This window comes from Canis lupus, chromosome 33 (assembly GCF_003254725.2).
Source record: "Canis lupus dingo isolate Sandy chromosome 33, ASM325472v2, whole genome shotgun sequence".
NCBI lineage: Eukaryota > Metazoa > Chordata > Mammalia > Carnivora > Canidae > Canis > Canis lupus.
In genome coordinates this window covers 13,195,022-13,218,551 of record NC_064275.1, presented here as the reverse complement: position 1 = coordinate 13,218,551, position 23,530 = coordinate 13,195,022, and the positions used below count along the sequence as shown (strand labels likewise).

Genomic DNA, 23,530 nt, shown 5'->3' with positions numbered 1-23,530 from the left:
ACTTTTCTTCAAGTGCTGTTTATAGATTATTTGGCCATCACTACACATCACAAAGTTTTAAAAGTTAAGTGAGACCCTCTGCAAATCATTATAATGGATGGTCATAAATACAACTTTCTTTTTGAATAGTGAATTGAAATATAAGTAATTATTCAAGGCAACTGTAATCCTCCGCATGTTATGTTTTTTGGACTGTGAAATCAAAGAACTCCGTATATGCATGTTTGTGCTCACCACGCACCTAAAACATAGTAGATGTACAATGAGTATCTGTTGACGGACTTGATTCTGTGTATGTATGGATACAAAAACTCTCAATGAATTGACAAGGAATTACACAACAAAGACTAACCAATGTTAAAGTAGAAGTAACAGAATCAGGAAAGCTATGCATATTACTCTGTAAGATGTCTCTCAAAAATCGAATTACTCTTAACTTTAAAGTACTGTGGATTTAGCATATATTTTCAGTGGACTGTAAGGGAAACAGCACAAAATTAGGAGCCAGGAGAACTGGGTTCCTACTGAGCCATGTGGTTACCTGCATCTCTAGTCCATAGCAGAATTAGAAGCCACAAATCAGAAGGGGCCATGAATGAAGATATTAGGAAGAGGGTTGGAAAAGAAACAATACCAGCAGCAAAAGCAGGGAGAAGATAGAAAAACTGTTAAGAACGGAAGACACAAATGTCTTATAAACTACTGTAGTCCATCTAAAAGAAATTAGAGCAAAGAGTCTCAAAGTTTCTCCTGAAGGCTTCAGTTCACTGCAGTAATGAATATTTATAACTATGGTTCTAAGTTGTCAAGGTAAGGATAATTATAAAATATAGCCTTTATTAAAAGGCAGAAACGCCTGTGATACATGCTAGGCATATTTCTACCAAAATCTCAAGAGGTAAATATGGCACAATGACATGGAAAATGTATGTATACAGAATTCATTCTTGTGTGCTTGACAAATTAAGGCATCCAATGCAGAAATGTACATTTGTGCATATACTAATAAATATACACATTTGGTAAAAAAAAAAAAAAAATCAGAGGGTATATCCACATAAAAGTTAAGAGTGTATTTTGTACAAAAGGCTCCTATTTAAGTACCAGTCAGAGGGTCCCAGATCTTATCACCTTGCTATTTGTATTTACAGTACTCCAAATTACTTATTAAATGGGGCATGCTTTCTATGGATAAATATCAATTCCTCAATCTCCATTCCTATGGCTGGCTTACTTTCTAAATACAGCAGAACACACAAGAGTCAAAGATATCTCTTCATTAATTAAGAAGAAAGAAAAGATACCAAATAAGCAGAGGTTAAATAAAGGGAGGGGGAAAAAAAAAAAAAACCCAAAAGTTGTTCCCAGAGTCTCTGAAATAATCCATAAAGCCACTAGGTGTAGCTATCTGCCCAAGAAACAAACAGCTAGAGGGATTTTTTTTTTTTTTTAAAGCAAAGTTTTGTTAACGTCTCTTAAATCTAATCTTCCCTTTGATTTAGCTATAATTCTCAGTAGCCAAGAATGAGGAATTATTAACATAATTAAGAATTACAACAAAGTAGTATCTTTTCCCACAAGCACACTTCACATTGTGCAAATGGAAGACACAGACATGTGATCCAGCCTCCCGATATAAAACAAAATCACACCAGTTCGACAGATGCACTAGAAGTGTTTTGGAAAGCTAGGTATTAGCAATAGCCTGTTCCTACCTCATAAGGTGCAGGGCTGCAGCCACACACAACTGGATTCTGATAAACATACAATCAACAAAAGGGGTAAAAGTGCATTGGTTCTATGTGAGCTATATATTTCAGCCCTTGCTATTTCAAACATATGTTGATACTCCTTCAACATAATATTCAATAAAAACCTACTATGTGCCAGCCATAAAGACTGCTCACAGTTCTAAGCAGCTTACATTCCACTTGCATACATTTTGTGCCAGGGAATAAAATGATAAGCTAAGGGAATGTGTCTGGCCCTTAAGTAGCTTGCAATCCAAAAAGAAAAAAAAAGTAGCTTGCAATCCAAGTGCAGGGGACAGCTACACACGTAAGATGTAAGCGCACAGGCAAGGCACAGTGGCCGTGCTAGGCCTGTGAGGCCAGAGCAGCAGCTTTCACTCCTTCTGGGTGGGACAGGCGGAAGTTATTAAGACAGTAATGTCTGAGCTACACCTAGGAGAAAAACACCACACATGAGCAAATGAATGACATGGCAACAGCAGGAGGAAAAATATGGAGACAGATGCCCTGTGTGTTTGAGAGATAAGGACTTTCTCAGTGTGGATGAAGAGAAGCCTGGGAGGGTAGTGGGAGATGAATGCAACAGAGAGAAATTTGAATTCTCGGTTATTGAAAATGAGGCTGAAGGCAATGGGGAGCCAGCCAAGGTTTTCACTCAGAGGAGCAGCGTAATGAGAGATAGGTAGTTAGATAATTCTGTCAGTGGAGTGAAGGATGACCTTGGCTGAGAATTGACTGGAGGCAGGCGACCAATTAGAAGGTTAAAAAAAAAAAAAAACAACCGGCTGAGATGAGGGGCCCCAATTAAATCAGAGATGCTATTTGCCAGGTCCTAGTAATTGCCTGGAAGGATGTCAGGGCTGAAGAAAAGGGGCTGGACAAGGCCAGGGTTTCTAAGGTTGGTTAAAGCCTTTTACTACAAGAGGGAATTTGACTAAGGAAGGCTTGAGGGGAGGGGTTGTCTTCTACGGGAGGAGAGAGTTTGGGAGGAGAGGATTCCATTTCAGAGTTCAAGTGTAAAGATCCCTTGTGATGCCAAGGGCCAGTGAACTGATTCTCACTCTTGCTCAGCCTGACCCGGTCTTTCCTACAATTGGCAGTTTTGCCAAGTATCCTTCTATAACAGAGTACCTGAGTGATGATTTAATTTGCATTTAATATGAGATGTTAAATGAAGCTCTGAAATGGACTTGCACTTAAAACACAGGTGAATTAAATGTAAGCATATTATATCCATATTAGTCCTTCAAAATGTTTTTAAGGATTAAAATAAAGCCACCCTTAATTAAACCTAAATTAGGTTGAAGAGAATCTGAATAGTGAAGCACAGCACTTGGCCAGCTGACACCAGGACAAAAGCACAGCTGAGGATAGAGTACTGGGCTACTCTTGGAGCTTAACCAAGTGACATGGCATTGACTCGCACGCTCCCCAAAATGAGAGTACATGTCACCTGGCTGAAAGGAACAGTGAGTCTGTGGTTCTTCTATTCAGGGCACCAGGGCCGCCAGGGTACTCCTGCATCACAAGTGAAGTTCTCCTGTCATTATAAGCCATGTGGCAAGGCACTAGTGTGGACGTCCAGAATGGACTCCAGGTCACTTCTACACCTGCCACAGCAGCTGAGACAAACTCACAGCGCCCTTCTGCCTCTGGTTCCTCACATGACAACATAGGTTACAAGGCCACTCTGCCTTCTTCACTGGGCAATGTGGAGACAGAACACAATAGTGTATAAAAACACAATCTCAGCAACAGCACAGCAGCACCACCCCCCTTCTCGTTTACCCTGTTGTTCTCTACCCTCTTTCTATCCTAGCTCACTTGCAAGCCCACCTTCCCTGCCACCCCTTCCAAACCATCTCTGGGAGACTGGAGAGCCCATCACTATCTTGAGCAGTGTGGCCTGGGAACTCAGCAAGGAGAGATGCTTATGAGTCAAGCTGGGTAAAAGCAGTGGATTCTCTGGGCCTTGAGGCCCACACTGCTGACAAGTGGATGAGGCTGGGCTGGATAACAGCTCTCGCCAAAATGGGTAGTGAACAGTGACTTCACCTAGAAAGAAAGAAAGCTCAAAAATCCCATTTGCTATTTAATGTAAAATTTAAATATAATGTGTATCTCCTTATGAGGTATGTTTAGAAGTTATAAAACCGTGAGAAGGGAACAAAAGCTTTGATGGGATGGGGTAAGAGTTGGGCAGGAGTAGAATCCAATGGATATAAGCAGAGCGGAATAGACAAATTAGTAGCCTAAGAAAGGCACATATCAAACGAGCTCAAATGTACCAACAGGCAGGAAAATAATTTCCCCTAGTTCACTGATGTCAGAAATTATAATACGTACACGTGAAAACTTCCAATTTTACCAAAATCGGTATGTTTTAAAAACACTTAAAACTCAGTGCTTAGGGACACCTGGGTGGCTCAGTGGTTGAGCGTCTGCCTTTGGCTCAGGGCGTGATCCTGGGATCTGGGATCGAGTCCCATATCAGGCTCCTTGCAGGGAGCCTGCTTCTCCCTCTACCTGTGTCTCTGCCTCTCTGTGTCTCTCACGAATAAATAAACAAAATCTTTAAAACAACAACAACAAAAAACAAACAAAAAAACCCTCAGTGTTTAAAATATGGATATAATCTTTCATTCATTTAACAAATATACTTGGTCCTTGAACAATACGAGGGTTGGGAGAGCCAACCTTAATAAAAAATCATCTGTAACTTTCGCCTCCACAAAACCTTAATTACTAATAGCCTACTGTTGCCCGAAGTCTTACTGATAATGTAAATCCTAACACTAGGACTTTCTCACTCTATGACCTTGGAGAGGCTATGTAACCTCTCTCCTCTAGAGAGGTTATCCTCCTTTATGAAATGGGGATAAAAATGATAAATAATCATAAACCAACCTCAAAGGGCATGATGGAGGATGAAATGAGATAATCTGTGTAAGTGCTTAGCACAGAAAGCCAAATTTGATTCCTCTTACTGTGTTCAGCGCCCAGAAAGACTCATGACATGCCCCAGTAAAGAACAGGCCGACACATGCCCCAGTAAAGAACAGGCCCACACAGGAGAAGGGAGAAGGGGAGTTGAGGTCAGGTCGGTGGGGGCTGAACCACAAAGGCCCTTGGATACCGCATGGAGACTGAAGCTAGGCCTGGGTTCAAATCCCAGTTCTGCACTTGGAGCTACACAACTCCTCTGCTCCCACTTCCTCACTTAACGGTTTAACCTTTACTTATGAAGCAAGGAAGATTTAACTCATAATGTTGTTGTGAAGATCAAGAGTTACTCTTAGGTAATGCATTTAAGAACGGTACTGGGAATGAAATGTTTTCAAATTTCAGTCATATAGAAATATGAACCGTTTTACTTTTGAACAGGCAGATGGCGATCAACAAAATCAACGAAATCTCCTTTGAAGTCAGAAGTAAACTGTGAAGAATTTGCTCAGTACAAAACCCTGTACCTGGAATGCCTGAGTAGCTCAGTGGTTGAGCATCTTCCTTTGGCTCAGGGCATGATCCCAGGGTCCTGGGATCGAGTCCCACATTGGGCTCCCCACAAGGAGTCTGCTTCTCCCTCCGCCTCTCTCTCTCTCTCTCTGTATCTCATGAATAAATTAATAAAAATCTTAAAAATAAATAAATAAAAAAACCCTGTACCTTATTACATCATCAGCTCCACGAAGGCAGAGACTTGTGTCTGGGTTTGTTCCCTGACACAACAGGGAACATAGTAAGCACTGGCACATAGTAAGCATTAGAGAAATACTTGTCATATGATTGAATGTGTGAAAAGATGGCACACTTCCTATACTGTTCAATTCTTACATATGACCTGTATGGTCCCTTAATAAAGGAGGTGTGCCACCATTTGCTAGCATCTTCTCCATTAACTTTCATGCTAACTCAGCTCTTCTGGTGAAGCCACTTCCTACACAGTAATTTCTCCCAGGTTTTAAAAAGTTGTCTTCTTCTTGAGCACCTGGAGATAGAGAATAAATTACAACCGCAATTTCCTACAAGTTTTCAATGGACAAGGAGCTGTGTATGTGTATGTGCATGCGTCCACATCCATGTGCTGCCAAGAATGCACACAATGTCCTGTAGGACTGATGCCTGATAAAATTTAAGCTGTCAAGTTAGGTATGAAATGCCTAGAATAACCTAGGGTAATAATACCAGGTACCTGCAGGAATGCTCTTCAGGAGAGATGAAATTGCCTTACAGGTTTTAATTTCAATTATATTATATATTATATATAATAAATATAATAAATTAATTTAATTTAATTACAGGTTTTTAAAATCTTCACAGATGTCTTGGGAGTTAAGAGGCAAGGGGTATTATTATTATTAGCTCCATTTTACAGAATGGAAGGCAAAGAAAAAAGTGGCTTGACTGTAACACTACTGTCTTATCTATTGATTCCAACAAAAGAACAAAGCATTCTAAAATCACAGACCTAATACCTAATACACTTCCCACACACTTGAAAGCGTACCTTCCATCACAACTAAATAGATATTGATGCCTTCAAACCTTTTCATCAGCTTTGATTACTCTTTTAAATTTTCTATTACTGCCCAAACCATCCCTCCTCCTGTTCCAGTAAGGACGACTTTCTGGTGTTGACTCAGTTCCCCTACTGAGTTTGGTCTTTTTCAATACTGATCCAAGCTGTTCTCTATATTATGTGTTTACTAACAGCCCCCTTCAGAAGCTTTTAATCTGGAATTTTATTACTTTAAATATTAGAAGATATTCAGATATATTTTATTTATTATTTACAGCAAATCTCTATGCCTTCTAGAGTTTTTCTTTTTAAAGATTTTTTATTTACTTATTCATGAGAGACACAGAGACATAGGCAGAAGGAGAAGAAGGCTCCCTGTGGGATACCAGGACCCTGGGATCATGACCTGAGCCAAAGGCAGACACTCAACCACTGAGCCACCCAAGTGCTCCTAGAATTCTTTTTTAAAAACTACCACCTACATTAAAATTTCTACATTTAAAAATATAGACTTTTGAGGATTTTTTTTCTATGTAGTTAGGTTTCACATTAACGAATAAAGGAAAATCTCCTTCCTTTAAAAATAATATTTCAGAATAAGAATTCTATCATGGCATTTTAAAAAGCTGATATGATTAGACTTTCTCTGTGGCAGAATTTTTGTAAAATGTCACTTTATTTGACTGGTCCTACCTAACAGTTATAAACAGACATCACAGTAATTGTTCCAAATGTCAGCAGTATGAATTTCTGTAACTCTCTCTCCTTATCTTATTACCTGGATAATTTTCTTAGGAAAATTTAAGTATGTATTTACTACATTTGTCTTATGTTCATCATCTGCCTGTATATAGGCCCCTAAAGTTCTATGATCATGTTTACATATTTGGAATGAGACAAGACTTTACATAGAAAACAGGTGTTAGTGATGCCTGGGTGGCTGTGGTTGAGCATCTGCTTTTGGCTCAGGTCCTGATCCCAGGGTCCTGGGATCAAGTCCTGCATTGGGCTCCCCACAAGAAGCCTGCTTCTCCTTCTGCCTATATCTCTGCCTCTGTGTGTGTGTGTGTGTGTGTGTGTCTCATGAAGAAATAAAATATTTTTTAAAAAATTAAAGAAAATAGGTGCTAAATGAAGTCTACTGATATGTATGGTATGAACTCTCAAAACAAACCATATTTAGACACAGTTTAATTTTGTATAATATTCTCTGCTTTATTATTTCAGTATCTCAAGATTAGTTTCAATAATGACCTAAATATACCTCTGAGATGAGAATGAGGAAGTAAGAAGAAAGAGCTATATTCTTAGAAATGGTTCTTAAAGACCTACATGCTGGCAACTTCTTCCCTAGCATAGATCCCTTCTCCTACGTGGTTCCCTTCCTTAAATAATTTACCCTTATAAACTTCTTTAGCTTGAGAATTCTCCAAACAATTCCCCTTCCTCAGAAATAAAAAGCTGACCATTGTTTAAATTACTTGTGTCAAAAATCTGTTGTTCTTAAAAGGGAGAACTTCTCACTGAAATAAGCCCAAGAGGCAAACTTTAAGCAAAAGGATGGGTGTGGGGGCAGCAGTCTTTTCTTTGACCAACATTTTTATCTCTAAGTTCTACAAATATTTATTTATTTACATGTGTTCCTGAAATTAAGGAGAAGGATAACAGGAGTTAGGGAGAAAACATCATTATAATACAATCTGTTGAAAAGATGATGCTGACTTTCACAATACAGTACATTCTTGGAAATCATGAGTCACACTGTGTTTAAAGGTCAAGTGTGCATTATTATTCCAACATTCACCTTTTGGAACATGCTTGCGATATTCTATACCTAAGTGAGAGTCGGTCTGACTGCTATTAGGCAGCCATGTGTCAGAGAGCAAAATGACTTCTGAGAATTCTATTGTGTTAGGAAGTAAAAACATGCTGAATAATAAGTACGCAAAGGTACAAAATGACATGTTTATTTTTTTCAGCCAAGGATTAGTACAATGTAAATAACTACCAGTACAACAGTTTACACAGTCTTTTGCTACACTGAACTGAATGGAATCAAAATAATTATGTTAAATTGGATATATGGTCAACTGCTATGGATCACATAAGTAAACTATATATCATAATAGCCTTTGTGATATAAATATCTTACGCGGTATCTTCTATAATCACTATTTGATAGGAATCAACGGTATCCTGTATGGCATAGTCATAATTTAAAAAAAAAAGTATAAGAAAAATATATGTATCTGCAACAGAATTGAGCTGCTATTTGGCTGTAAATAGTGACTCTGCTTGGGACTGAAAAGTCTCAATTTCACGTACCTGAGTGTGGTAAAATAACATGACCTGCAGGTTAATTTGTCTAGCGTCTGTTAAATGGGTCTGGAAAGGAGAGAAATTCCACAAATGCAAACTATGCATGGTCAACTGTTGCTACCTGCCCATCAAAACCATACCTCAAAGTGTTTTGTAAACACTGCCCAGTAACTGCAAGAAAAGGAGAGATCATAAAACCAAGGTCATGAGGGCCTGGGTCCTTTACATTTTCCATTTTAAAGAATAAAACCATTTTGGAATGCCATGTTTCAAAAACAGGAGTTTGGATTTCTCCAGGCAGCAGAGAGACTGACAGTAAAACTCTCATCTTTCCCTAGCATGCCTACATGAGAGCATCACAAAAGCAGGGTACGTTATGTGAATAGAGAAAATGAATCATAGGACCCATCCTACAGACCTATGACACAATCGTGGCAAATGCTAATCATCTGTACATTCCATTTCTTTTTCTTAGGTTCACAGAATCTCAAAAATCTGCACCCGCGACTTCTTCATTTGCATTCTCTTGGGTTTATTTATATCACTTCTATTATACTCAAGGCACAAAACAAAGCACATATAGATCTTTAACCAAAAAATAGATACAGTTTGCTCATGAGCTTACACAGGGAAACTACAGAACTAAGAGTGTGAACGGAATACTCATGTCTGTGTTTTCGAGCCCCGGCGTGAGCAGAGTGGGCAGGAATGAGGACTGGCTTACCTCTGGTGTTCCAAGAGCATGTTCTCCAGCTAGAAGCAGCATGCTCAGGCCTCCCATCTGTGTAGGATCTAAAAGAGTCGAAAACAAAGAAATTATCAATTTATAAGCATGAAGTTCATGTAAACCACGCAGAGTTGAAAAAGGATACTAACAAAGACTCAAACTCCAACAGGAGCATGTATAACTTTTTACAGGAAACTTTTAAAACTCTTCATATAGCAATAATCTGGCATATACGTGCTTAAGTACTTATACTTTTGTGAGCCTTTTAAATCTCCCTATTGTCCCACCATTCCAACACAACTCTTTCTTCAATACCACATCTACTTATAACAGGAATTATCTCCTCCTGTGATGATGCTTCTTCCCTTACTGAATACAGAGTTTCAGTGGATTTTTTAAAAAACATTTTAAATATAAAAGATAAAACTTTCAAAAGAGTGCTATGGGTCTGGATGGCTCAGTCAGTTAACCATTTGCCTTCGGATCGGATCCTGATCTCAGGTGTCCTGGAATTGAGCTCTGCTTCAGGCCACCTGCTCAGGTAGGGCAAGAAGCTCAGCTTCTCCCTCTGCCCCTTCACCCAGCTTGTGCTCGCTCTCAAATAAATAAATAAAAGTTTTAAAACAAAAGAGTTCTTATGCTTCATGTCTCAGAAGTTGGAGATTGTTATTCTCAAATTATTATTTCTACCATGTAAAATTAGGGCTGCTAAAAAGTATTGGGCTATATGAGAAACTGAGAGAACAGAGAGATATCTTATAAATGAGCCTTTCAAAATCCAGTGGGCTTTGTTCAAATAGTCTTTCTCTAAAACTTTCAAAAACAAATTTAAATTAGACAATGATGTGTTTTTGATATTTTAAATCTTAGGGTTGGAGTCAGGTGCTTCCTCAAAATACTATTCAGATTTGAAATGAATCCTTTTTATATTACTGAAGGCCTTTGTTTCCATTCCTTCAATAATCAACAAAAACGAAAAGACAAAATAAAAACAGCAAAGTGGTAGATCTATGACTCAGGGTTATGACTAAACAAGTATTAAAGAAAATAAGAAACCTATATCCTTTAAGGCTGTCTTAAAACAAATTAAATTGCAGATCTGCCTTGAAATAACATACGAGGCAGTGCCTAGCTCAATGCCTATCCTCATGCATGTGGGTCCTACATAAATGCATTTTTATTTTTAGGAATCTCTCTTCAATTAAAAGTGAGAATCAGGCATACTGTTGCCTGAAGACACTGAGGTGTTTTTCTTTTTGTTTAAAGATAGGACTTTAAGCGTATCTTTGTACACAATCTGTTTTAACTCATGAATCCACATTGACCACATCTTATAGTCAAGTTTTTTAATAAACTGAAAAAAGAATCTGAAGTTGTTACAAAGAGAGAAAGAAAAGGTTATTAGAGGGAAAAACAGGTTACCCAATGATCAAGTGGTCAAGAAATAGCTCAGTTTTGCAAAGCAGCCACATAGGAAGATGCCACATATGTAATACATGGGAACTCTGGCTGTTGTGATGAAGCAAGGCTATTTATTGTTGTTTTAAAAATTCCATCTTCAATTAAATGTTAAGTTTAAGAACTACTGTGTTTGTTAAAATAGACACTTAAATCTATTTAAAATTAAAATGAGGGGGAAATGAATTTAGCAGAAAGTAAATTTTAATTTGGTTCTTTGGGTAGCTAAATACTTTTGCAGCTGTCATTCTAAAGATCAGAAGGACTGTATGATAGCTTTCTATTAGAAATAAAAATGTTCAAATTTTAAAGTTCAAATTTTAAAATAAAATAGGAACATGCTTACATGACAATTTATTTGTTATAGCAACGTGACTTTGCAAGTTTGCTCTGTAGATAGTAAAACATAGACCAAAAGGTTACCACCATCCTTTACATTAATTTATACTTACACAATGTTATCTAGAAACATCAAAAATATGCACATAGTATGCTTTGCTCTCTCTTTACCAAGAGGACCTGTACTAAATTAAATTCTACACAGCTTTCTCTTCTTGGAAATCATACAATTTTAGCTGCTTTGGGATTATTCAAAATAGCAAAATGTCATGTTACAAAGACTACTGGAAAAAACAAAGAGATTATTGAGGAAAAACCTACACTGTCCTCTAAAGGCCCTATAAGGATCCCCTAGATTCAAAGAGCTAAGCCCCTCATTTTAGTTAAAAGTAAATCCATTTGCTTTCATTGTGCTGCAAGAGATACAACTGGAAATTTCAGAACAATGTTATCCATTATACACTAGCTTAATAAAGACCTGACCATGGACTACTGACATCTGTCACAGAGCCTCACATAATGAGAGAAACTTAAAAGTGTTTTCCTTCTTTGACTTTAAAGAACACTGTTTTTGTAAAGTTGACCTGTAAGTATCTTGGATGATGTCTAGGTCTTAAACTTTCGATTTGTAGGTACAAAAGGTAGATTAATAAACTGTTCAAAATGATGCTAAAACCAGGTATCTTTCATAGCTTTCAAAGCTTTCATAGCTTTATCTACAAATATTATCGGTTTGTGAAGAGCTACTGTATGAAAAACAAACACCTACTGATATTGATTTAGAACTGGGAGAAAAAGGCATAGAAGACAAATGATAATCGAAGGAATTTGGTTGGTAGCCAATCATCCATATACTCTTTCAGGGTCCTGATGATAAAACATTTTATTATAAAACACTTCATCTGATATAATTTGGGAAGTCCAGAGAGCTCACCAAGACGGCTCACAAGCAAGGTGAAACTAAAATGGTACAATGACATCTAAACAAGGACAGAGCTCTGTGTTTTGATTCTTCTGGGATATGCAGGGCATCATTTCGGGGGCTTACCTAGAATTATCCTACAGACACCTACACAGCAATAATCGGAAGACTGTTTCCTCAGAATGCTGCATTAGGTTAGACTGCATTTCTTGGCATTTAATATGACAACACACTGAATTGCTGAGTTCTGTTTTGAACTTTTTGAGGATCCTCCATATTGTATTTCTTTAGTGGCTGACTAATTTACAATGAACAGTGCACAAGGGCTCCCTTTTCTCCACATCCTCACCAGCACTTGGTATTGCAGGTCTTTCTGATGATGTTCAATCTAATAGGTGTGGGATACTATCACATTGTGATTTTAATTTGCATTTCCCTAATGACTAGTAACGTTGAGCATCTTTTCCTGTACCTGGTTGGCATTTTGTACATCTTTGGAGATATGTCTATTCAGATCCTTTGCCCCCTTTTTACTTAAGTGTTTTCGTTTTTGTTCAACCACTGAGTTGTATGGGTTCCAGACAGATTTTGGATATGAACTTCTTCTCAGATATGCGGTAGAAAATATTTCTTCCATTTCTGTAGGGGGTCTTTTCACTCTGTTGATGCTTGCTTTTGCGGTACAGAAGCTCTGTAATGTAGTCCCACTTGCTCACTTGCTATTTTGTTGCTTATACATTAGGTGTCATATCCCAAACGGATCATTACCAAGACCTAGGTCAAGGAGTTTTATTCTGATGTTTTCTTCTAAGATTTTCATAGCCTCAGGTTTCACACTTAAGTCTTTAATCCACTTCAAGTTAACTTTTCATGGTTGAAGATAGGGTCCAGTGTCATTTCTTTACATGGGAGTATCCAATTACCCCAGTACCATTTATTGAAAAGATGATCTTTATTTCCATTTAGTATTCTTGGCTCCCTTGTCAAATACTGGTTGATTGTGTATGATTGGGATTATTTATGGGCTCTCGATTCTGTTCCACTGGTCTGTTTTTAGGCCAGTGCCATATTGTCTTAAGGACTATGGCATTATAGTATAGCTTGATATCAGAAAGTATGAGGTCACCTGCTTTCTTCTTCTTTCTCAGGATTTCTTTGGCTAGTCAGGGTCTTCTGTGTTTCCATATAAATTTTAGGAGTGTTTTTTCTACTTCTGTAAAAAAAATGGCATTGGAATCTTCAAAGGGACTGCATCCAATCTACAGACAGCTTTTGGTAGTACTGTTTTAACAATATTAATTCCTCCGACCCATGTACAGAATACCTTTCAATTCATCTATGTTTTCTTTAATTACTTTCATCAGTGGCTTGTACTTTTCAAAGATCTTTTACCTCCTTAGTTAAATTTATTACTAAGTATCTTACTAGTTTTGATGCTATTGTAAATGAGATCGATTTCTTTCTAGTACAGAAAATCTGTTAGTGTATAGAAACGCTACTGTTTTTTTTATATTAATATTGTATCTTGTGACTTTACTGAATTCATTGATTAGATCCAATAGTTATTTGGTTAAGTCTGTAGAATTTTCCAAATATAGTCTTGTCATCTACAAACAATTTTACTTCTTCTTTTTCAGTTATTTCTTTTACTTTTTTCTTTTTCTTTTCTTTTTTTTTTTTTTGCCTATTGCTCTAGCTAAGATTTATAGTATGATGCTGAATAAGAGTGGTGAGTGGAAAAGCTTTCCACCTTTCACAACTGGGTATGATGTTAGCTATAGGCTTATTATATATGGCTTTTTTTATTTGAGAGAGAGAGAGAGACAGAGAGAGAGAGAGAGAATGAGAAAAAGTGGGGGAGAGGGAGAGAGAGAGGGACCTCCCTACTGAGCAGGGAGCTAGACATGGGGCTCAACCCATGTCCTGAGCCAAAGTTAGAGGCTTAACCGACTGAGCCACCCAGGTACCCTGGCTTACACTTTTCTAGTAGTGTCTCTTTCTGGTTTTGATATCAGAATAATACGGGGCTTATAAAATGAGTTTGGGGGTGTTTCCTCCTCTTTGGTATTTTTGGAAGAATTTGTAAAGGACTAGTGTTAATTCTTCTTTAAATGTTTGGTAAAATTCACCAGTTAAGCCATTTCGTCTTGTGCTTTTCTTCACTGCAAAAGTTTTGATTACTAATTCAATCTCCTTACCCATAATTGGTCTAGAAAGATTTTCTATTTCTTACTCATTTGGTGTTGGTACATTGCACGTTTCTAAGAATTTCTCCTTTTTTTCCTAGGTTGTCCAGTTTGTTGGTATATAGCCGTTCATAGAAGCCTCTTAGAATCCTTTGTATTTCTCTGGTATCAGTTGTAATGTCTCCTTTTTCATGTATATTTTGTTGATTTGGGTCCTTTATCTTTTTTCGGGCATTAGTCTAGCTAAAGGTCTGTAAATTTTGTTTATTATCTCTTCAAAGAACCAACTCTTAGTTTGGTTAGCCTTTTCTCTTGTTTTTCTGTTCTCTATTTCATTTATTTCTGATTGAATCTTTATTTCCCTTCTTCTGCTAACTGAACTCTGTTCTTTTCGAATTCCTTAAGGCATAGAGTTAGGGTGTGTCTGTGATCTTTCTTGCTTCTTAATATAGGCATTTGTTGCTATGAACTTCCCTCTTAGAACTGCTCTTGCTGCACCCACAAATTCTGGTATACCAGGTTTCCATTTTCTTGTCTCAAGAAACATTTTATTTCCTCTTTCTTTTTTGATCCATTGGTTGTTCTATGAGTGCTGTTTAATTTTTACGTGGTTTTGAATTTTTCAATTTTCCTCTTATTTTTGATTTCTAGTTTCATGCCATTGTGGTCAGAAGATAATTGGTAATTAATTTTAATCTTCTTGAATTTGCTGAGACTTGTTTTGTCGTCTAGACATACGGTCTGTCCTAGAAAATGTTCCATGTGTGAGTGGAAACAACCTGTGAACATTGATGGATGAATGGATAAAGAATATGTGATATTGTGTGTGTATGTGTGTGTGTGTGTGTAGTGACAGTGTATGTAGATACATATACACATACACAAAATGAGATGTTCTTCAACCATAAAAAATGAGGAAATCCTACCATTTGTGACAAAATGGATGTACCCTGAAGGCATTATGCTAAGTGAAATAAATCAGAGAAAGACAAATGCTATATGATCTTACTTATATGTGGAGTCTTAAAAAAAGAAAAAAAAAGGAAGAAAGAAATAACAGAAAAAGAAATCAGACTTGTAATTATCAGAGGCAGAGAGATAGGAGGAGGAAGAATTGGAGGAAAGCTGGTCACAAATTCCTACTACAGGATAAATAAATACTAGGGATGTAATGTACATCATGCCTATAGCTGACATAGCTGTATGACAAACAGGAAAGTTGTTAAGAGAGTTAATTCTAAGAATTCTCATCACAAGGAGAACATTTTTCCCTGTTTTTTCTTTTTATTGTATCTATATGAGGAGACAGATGTTAGCTCAATCTACTGTAATCATTTCACAATTTATGTAAATCAAACCATCAGTCTGTATGTCTTAAACTTATACAGCAATGTAGGTCAATTATTTCTCAATAAAACTGGATTAAAAAACAAAAGAAGTGTTATCACAATATTGCTTAACCTCTTTTCCCAGGGTCTTCATACTGCAAATGGTTCACTGCTCTCATTTTGAAGAAAATTTATTTATAATATATAATGAAACAGGAACCATTTAGCTCAATATCAACTTCATGGTTTCCATCCTGCTCAATTTCCCAGTTTCATCCTGAAAAATTTCTCTCTTGATTACTGCATTGCAATAGCCAGGACGACAGAGCTCTTTGCAGAATGAATATAAGTACTTTATTTCACGGTAATAAATGCTTTAGCATTCCTTACCACCCAAAGAGTATTAAAGGTCCCAAAACAAATGGGACCATCTGGAAGTTTTAATTTGCCTAGCTCATACAGCAATGGGGGTAGGGGGATAGGATGGGAATTCCTTCTAAGAAACAGCTGTCAGATCCATCTCATATGTGTGATGGAACTGTTCATATTCTTGTCCTAGATGTCTCAAATTCTCAGATGATCAATATAATTATAGCTTTTTAGTACCCACAATAACTAAGTTACTTACTGGGATAGCTTAATAGTATGTATGTGTAAACTACTTTGTTACATTATAAAATTCCCTGAGTTCTTAATTTCTACATTGCAGTCTGCCTTTCCATAATGTGTCAGAAATCCGCATACATGTAATGACTCTACTACTTGGTCCACACTTCCTTTAAATATACAAACACATTCTTTTTTTTTTTTTTAAGGGATAGAAGTTTATTTTTTATTTTATTTTTTAAAAAGATTTTATTTATTTATTTATTCATGAGAGAGACACAAAGAGAGGCAGACATACAGGCAGAAGTAGAAGGAGACGCAGGCTCCATCCATGCAGGAAGCCTGATGTGGAACTCGATCCCGGGTCTCCAGGATCACGCCCTGGGCTGAAGGCAGACGCCCAACTGCTGAGGCACCCAGGCGTCCCATACAAACACATTCTATGTATGTTGTATTTCAGAGCTTTCAGATATGCTGTATCTTTGCATTGCTTCACACTGGTTTAAATTTTTTGTTTGTTTAAATTTTGTTTCTCACTCTCTGTGTATATATAATTTATTTTTTTTAATTTATTAAAAATACTATCTAGATGTATTGCCCCTTGTCTTTAAAAAAGAATAGTTAGAAATAGTGTCTGAACTCACCAGCCATTCCAAAGTTTAGCTGAGGCATTTCTTCAGTCTTTGCTTTCTTGGGGCTTGGTAAATCTCTTGAAGAGTCAGATGGGAAAGCCCATAGTTTCTTTCGTGGATTGACAGTGGGTGTTGGGGATTTCACAGGCTTATTTGTGGTAGGACACCATTTGTAGCCAGGATTTGCTTTCATAAATGCATCTTTATACTGTAAATAAAGAATAGATAATAGATTTTAATATACAGACTGAATAAGTTCTAATAGCCTGCATATGTCACCTCCTCCATACCATTAAATAACGAATGAAACAATACATTCAGTAACTTCTGTGGCTTTCTTTATAAAAGAATGATAATCTCAGCCCAGGGCTTTAGCAATAGGACATGGATTTAACTAGAAAGTTCATTTGTGGAAGATGGATACAGATGCAATATATTTGTATCTTTCGACCCACACCATTTTTTAAGTATCCAAAAGATATCTTACTATGGTGGAGCCAGAGTTATTTGTAAGGGAAGGAGCAAGGCTTTGAAGGCAGAAACATCAGAGTTCAAACCCTATCACCTCCACTTACAGCTAGAGTAACCAAAGATGGAGAATGTAACCTCTCTGGGCTTAACCTTTAGCTTCCATAAACTAGGAAGAATAACACCAATACACAGGGTTATTGTAAATAAACCATGTGCATCGTTTGGCACCCAGTTCAAAGTGGGTATCAGGTACACATTACAAACTATGAGTCAATACCAGAGCCAGATTCTGTTCACTGTTTAATTTCGGAAGTATGCCAAAAATTAAATCCATGCTTTGATGTACTGGTAAGGGAAATACAGGCAAACTTAACAGAGCAAAGTAACCAGTTTTGGGATAAACAAGCTAAGATCAAGATTGGTGAGAAGGGGAATAAGGTAGGAAAAGCTGATGTTTAACTTTTCAGTTATCTGAGGATTTTTTGGTTTCCCAGTATATATAGATGTTATATTTTTATTACACTACTAGTCTATTAGTGGCAAAACAATGAAATATCTTAATTAAAAATTCTTTATTGCTAAAAATTGCTAAACATCATTTGAGCTTGCAGCAAGCTATAATCACTGACCACAGGTCACCATAACAAATATAATAATGAAAAAGCTATAAATATTGCAAGAATTACCAAAAGGTGACATAGAGACAGAAAGCAAACAGATGCTGTTGGAAAAAGGTGCCGATAGACTTGCTTGACATAGTGTTGCCACAAACCTTCTATTTGTAAAAAGCTAAGTATCTGTGAAGCACCAACATCCCAGGATTTTATAATAAGCACCTAGGACTTCAAATGTGAACATGCTGAAAGGTGTGATGTGTGATGTTGCAATTAACCCATCACAATCTTTATGTCTTTATACTTGGAGGTTTCAGCCTTCACTGACAATATCCTCCTTTTCCCTCTATTTCTGTGACTTCTAGAACTCTTTCTGCCATCTCTGTTGCTTCTTTCCCCTTTTGTGACAATAAAACTAAATGAAATAATATTTATTGCTATTCATTATACATTGCCAAAAGTTATATCATCTAATAAAAATGTTTTTCCCAACTGCTGGAAAAATTAATTCAATACAACTGTTTCAATCCCATAAGCTTGCCCTTTAAAATGGTCATTCCATGTGTAAAGTAAACTAATTTAGTATACACTCCAAGTAGCTTTTTATTTAATCCAACAGGAAAAAAAAAAAAGACTCTTTTATCCTTGGTATAAGAAAGTGTATATAATCCAAATAAACGTTTCCATTTTTTTACTTTAAATCATGTAAATGAAAACTGTATTATAAATAAGTGTTAATAATCAATGTTTTAGAATTATCCCCAGATTACCTTAAGTTTTCAGAATCTTTTTTTTTTAAACCTAAAAGCTGTATATCTGTATGCTGATACATGGGTACACACAGAAGGAAGGTCAGCACAAAATAATGAAAAAATACTGTTCCACTTTTCTTACACAAATAATTAAAATAGGGATGCAAGGCCAGAGCCAAACTAGAATTCACCATCATATAGCAGAATAAATTTGGAGGTATCAGATGTGATACAAGAGACATCCCACTCCATTCCATTCACCTGCATGGGGGATTTACATATTAAGCTGACGCAGACAAATAGCCCTGCAACCTGTCTGAAGGTGGAAAGTGACAAATGGTAGGGTGAGGTGAAAATGGAAGTAACAGACACATGCATCATTATTGTGTCCCAGGTAAAGGCACATGGGCTGTTTTGTCAGATGAACAGTCATCTGGACAAAGGTCACCACTCTACATAAAATGACAAAAGACTTTCAAACAAATTAATTAACACATTTGTCATGAGAAATTAAAAAGAAAATTATGGTTTTTAAAGAAGCAAGTCCCCATTATAAAAGATGCTGGACTAGATGACAGACACCGTCAAGAGCATGAATTAAAGTCTCTACCTTCAAACTGCTTATAATCCACAATTAGTCACACAAACACTTTGGTGTTTTGTTTTGTTTTTAACGTGTGGTTCAGAAGCCTTTCCCTGGTTTCAGGCATGAAAAATGGTTTTGCAAAGGATCTGTAAAAGGGGAAGCTCCCTTTAGGTTGAAGAATAGAAGGCGAGAGAAAGTGCTAGAGGATGTGGGGTTTTTTTGGAAAGTGGTAACTGAGAATTCACTAGGAGGGACAATACTCTGTAACTGTAACACCATATTAATCTCAAAGATCCTTAAACTTGATGTAAATGAGCTAACATTCATTAGCTCAATCAGAAGTATATTGAGCAAGAGCAGTAAGAACGTGGGAGACAGAGCAAAGAACAACATGCAGTCCTTGTCCTTCAGGAATTTAAAGCTTACACGGAGATGTCATAAATTCATGTAAAGACACACTTGAACACCAAGTGAAGGCAGAGGCAGAAAAAGCCTCGGGGTATGAGGATGTCTCTCTGTCCTTGGAACTGGGCACCTCATCAATCACTTGCTCTGATTCAACTATAACAAACAACATAGAAGTTTCATCATTTGTCGTGATGAGGTTATTAGGAAAGGGATTACAGAGAAGGCTGAATAAGGAAGAAATGAAGGAAGACTATATATAGTATGAAGCAAAGAGCTGAGTGAAACTGTTAGCATTCTCGTCAACTATGTGGGCACAAATCCATCATTATAGGATTTAAAGGGCCAAAGAGATAGGCCCCATCCATCTGGATCTCCAGGGCAGGGCTCTTCATGCTAGGGGTGAGAGGGAAACCTGTTTCATCCGTAACGTCAATCATAGGCCTATTGGTCCGATTTTGTAGGTAACTGAACTCTTGCTAAAATACTGATTTTCAAAAATCTCCCATGAAAATTAAAGTTAACCTCATGGCTTCCATTTTTTTTTTTCCTTCAAATTTCCAACTATCAGATAACTAAGTACATCTACTTTTCAGACAGTTTGTTATTTATACAAGGTGCTCAGTCATTGCTGGCTCCCTCCTCCCTGATCCCAACTGCCACCACATTTTATTAGCAGTAATAGTGAGTCACTGTTATTCAATAATGGTTTAAATGCACACCTCTGTCACAGTATTTTGCTTACTTCATATATGATAATGACATTATTATGTATCAAAAAACAATACTCTATTTGTGTTAATCTTGGGTCTTAACATTAAATACCTTTCTGGATCATTTATAAGAATGGAAATTTGACCTTAAAAACCACCTTAATATTAATAAAAAAAAATACACTAACAGTTCTCCAATTACTTGTTTTTAACGAGGGGGTGCCATCTACAATTCAGTTGTATTTCTATCTATTACTAGTCTAGATTTTCTCAACACAGTGAAAAAGAAATTGGCAACCCTGGTGAGAGTAAGGTAGAATCCTGGAAATGTCTATACCAATAAAGATAGCTGATTCAGGTGCAAATATATGAAATATCACCATGATTTAAAAAACACAACCTGCCAGAACCATGGAGGAGAAATTATACAAAATTTTTATACAAAAAATTATCTGATTTAAAAAAAAATAGGTTTAACACATTTTTAATTTTGTAACTCTGGAGGGGTGTAAGTTACCCTTAGCATAATAAATTTTGAGACAGCTGTACCTCTTCACATCAGAAACAGAAATCACATTATTCAAGGGTGGAAAAGGAGAGGGGACACTTGAGAAGTGGCACTAATCTGTACTTTCTTAGTTCTAGGAGCTTTAACTCTAAAATTGTTCATTTAGATAATAAAACCTGATAGCTATCTGATAACCATCTGATTTGAATTATTTTTACTAGATATTTTTAATAAGAAAAAAATGAGACTGTATTATGTGACAGAACATGGAATTAAGTTTATGGTTTTGACAGACAAAAATATTTTAAGTTATATATTAACCTGCATGACTTTCATGATAAAGCCACTCCAATAAAAATTATATACTTCAAAAAGTGACTTGAATAAGTGACCAGGAAACTGGTTCTACTACAGAAAAGTTATGAAGGAAAAAACTGACTTGGCTATAGATAAGGTCACCTAAATTGGTTGGAAGGATTATCATGGCAACAGTAGTTCATTTTCATATATAATTTTTTTCATATGTAAATTTTTTAAAAGGATCATTTTACTCCCCAATTTAGGTAAATCAGAGAAAAAGTCAGCTTAATTAGCATTAAGGGAAAAAGAATCAAAATTTCAGAATTTCTTTTAAAATGTAATTTTGTTACTTTGTGGAAAGTACACAGGGATCTGGGAAATAAAACATTATCTACATTTCACAGATTAATACATAAAAAGTATTAATAAATTCATATTAACTTGAATTATAAAATGTCACATTTTCTTTTAATAAAATGTGTTTGCTAAGGTTTATTTTTTATTTATTTATTTTTTAAATGTTTATTTATTTATGATAGTCACACAGAGAGAGAGAGGCAGAGACATAGGCAGAGGGAGAAGCAGGCTCCATGCACCGGGAGCCTGACGTAGGACTCGATCCCGGGTCTCCAGGATCGCGCCCTGGGCCAAAGGCCGGCGCCAAACCGCTGCACCACCCAGGGATTCCGTTTGCTAAGGTTTAGTACTTTTCTTAAACATTTCATACTTTCTCCTTACAAAATAATTTACAGTAGGAATTTGTAATTTTTCAAACAGTGTAAAAATTATTTATCTACATCCCTTGAATCATCACCAATTCCAAAGTAATCAAGGACATCTTACAGGATATTGGATATTAGGTCCCTCAGTCAACCTAAAAATTAGTATCTGAAACCAATACCAAAATGAATTTTAAGAGATTCAGCTTAAGTTCTCAATATAGTACTTGCTGTGGAATCTATTCTTCATCACTAGCAATGGCTTCCTTATAAAGTGCTTATAATTTTTTGATTTGAATATTTAAATGTTAGTGTTTACTAACTAAAAGAACTAGTATTTCTGAAATCAACTAGTTAGCTCACTCAACTGAACATCTACCTCGTTAGAGGTTATCAATCACATTGGATGGATAGTACGTGCAAAGTAGGGCAAACGACACAACTAGTTTTGGTGGTTTTGTGTTGCAGTTCTGCATTTTAGTAGCACTTCATTGTGTTAACAGGTCCTCATAAATACAGTAAATAATCACTTGGTAGCAAAGTTATCAAATATATACTTAAGTTTGCTTATCAGGAAAGTGACAAAACTACCACTGGTAGAGTGTTTTAAGCTTTACAGAATGCTTGTACGTACACTGCTTATTTGCATTTTACTCAACCCTAGGGGAGGACAGGCATCTTTACTGACATTTTACAGAGGTGAGAACCGAGAAAGGTCTGAGAGGGGAGAAAGTCAACTATGAGAACTCAAGCTCTACTACTACTAACTTGCTTCCCTGGGTAACTCACTTTACTGTTCTGGGTCTCAGTAAGCTCAGCTTTAAAAGCTTTTGGGGAAAAACAAAAATCTACCTCCTGCGATTATGATGAGGATTAAATGAGCTAAATACTTATAAAAGAACCCTGGGCAGAATAGAGCAATATTCAAAAATTATTATCATCTCAAAATAAACTGTTCACAAAAGTCTCACCGAATTACAAATTATAAAATAATATTGTTTGGAAATAATGGTTTGAAATTTTCAAGAATATTCAGAAGGCATTCTGAATGCTTTAAGTATATAAACAAAAATTTTAAGTTTCCAAGATAAATATATAAAACTAAGTATTTGAGGGAACAGCAAAGTTTCATCTACCTGGAAATCACTTATGTGTAAAACCAGTTTCTCAAGGATGCTGGAAAAATGAGGTGTTCTCTTCTTTAGTAGAGTGCAAGGTGCCACAGCATGCTTGTGAGCACACAGACACTGGTGAGCACAGCAGGTTACACTCAACAAAAATTCTCTACAGTTACAATATGTGAGAAAATAACAGTCTGTCTTCTTCGGAGAAGAATCCATTTCTAATAATGCCAAAGCAAGGGGATAAATAGTTCAGTTTTACCTTCAAGAAATACGAAGGAAGAATGAATCACTAAAACTCCATGGAGTTTTGTGGTGATAAGAACCTTTCCTAGGGTCCGGATGGCAAGAGATACCAACATTTACAAAAGGTTATTATAGTCTACGTTCAGGTTGCATTTTATTGCATTTAATTCTGTAACTATTTTATTGACATACAACTGAACCTTCAAACTTGTCAGGCTGGTCTCATGATTTTTGTCTTTACATCAACATTGCCTGTTAGTACCCTACACATATCCTAGACTTTAGGTAAAACAGACTTTCTTATTCCC

At 36.5% G+C, this 23,530-nt stretch overlaps 1 protein-coding gene across 13 annotated transcripts in view; it reads right to left on the bottom strand.

The window, feature by feature from the left end:
- BBX (BBX high mobility group box domain containing) overlaps positions 1–23,530 on the bottom strand; it is a 270,128-nt gene that overhangs the window by 67,928 nt on the left and 178,670 nt on the right. For all 13 annotated transcript variants that reach the window (XM_025478388.3, XM_025478424.3, XM_025478404.3 and 10 more), the window contains 2 exons: positions 16,800–16,995; positions 9,314–9,381 (listed from right to left, as the gene is read on the bottom strand). In XM_025478388.3, coding sequence (XP_025334173.1) covers positions 9,314–9,381; positions 16,800–16,995 — 264 coding nt within the window. The remainder of the gene's footprint in view (positions 1–9,313; positions 9,382–16,799; positions 16,996–23,530) is intronic.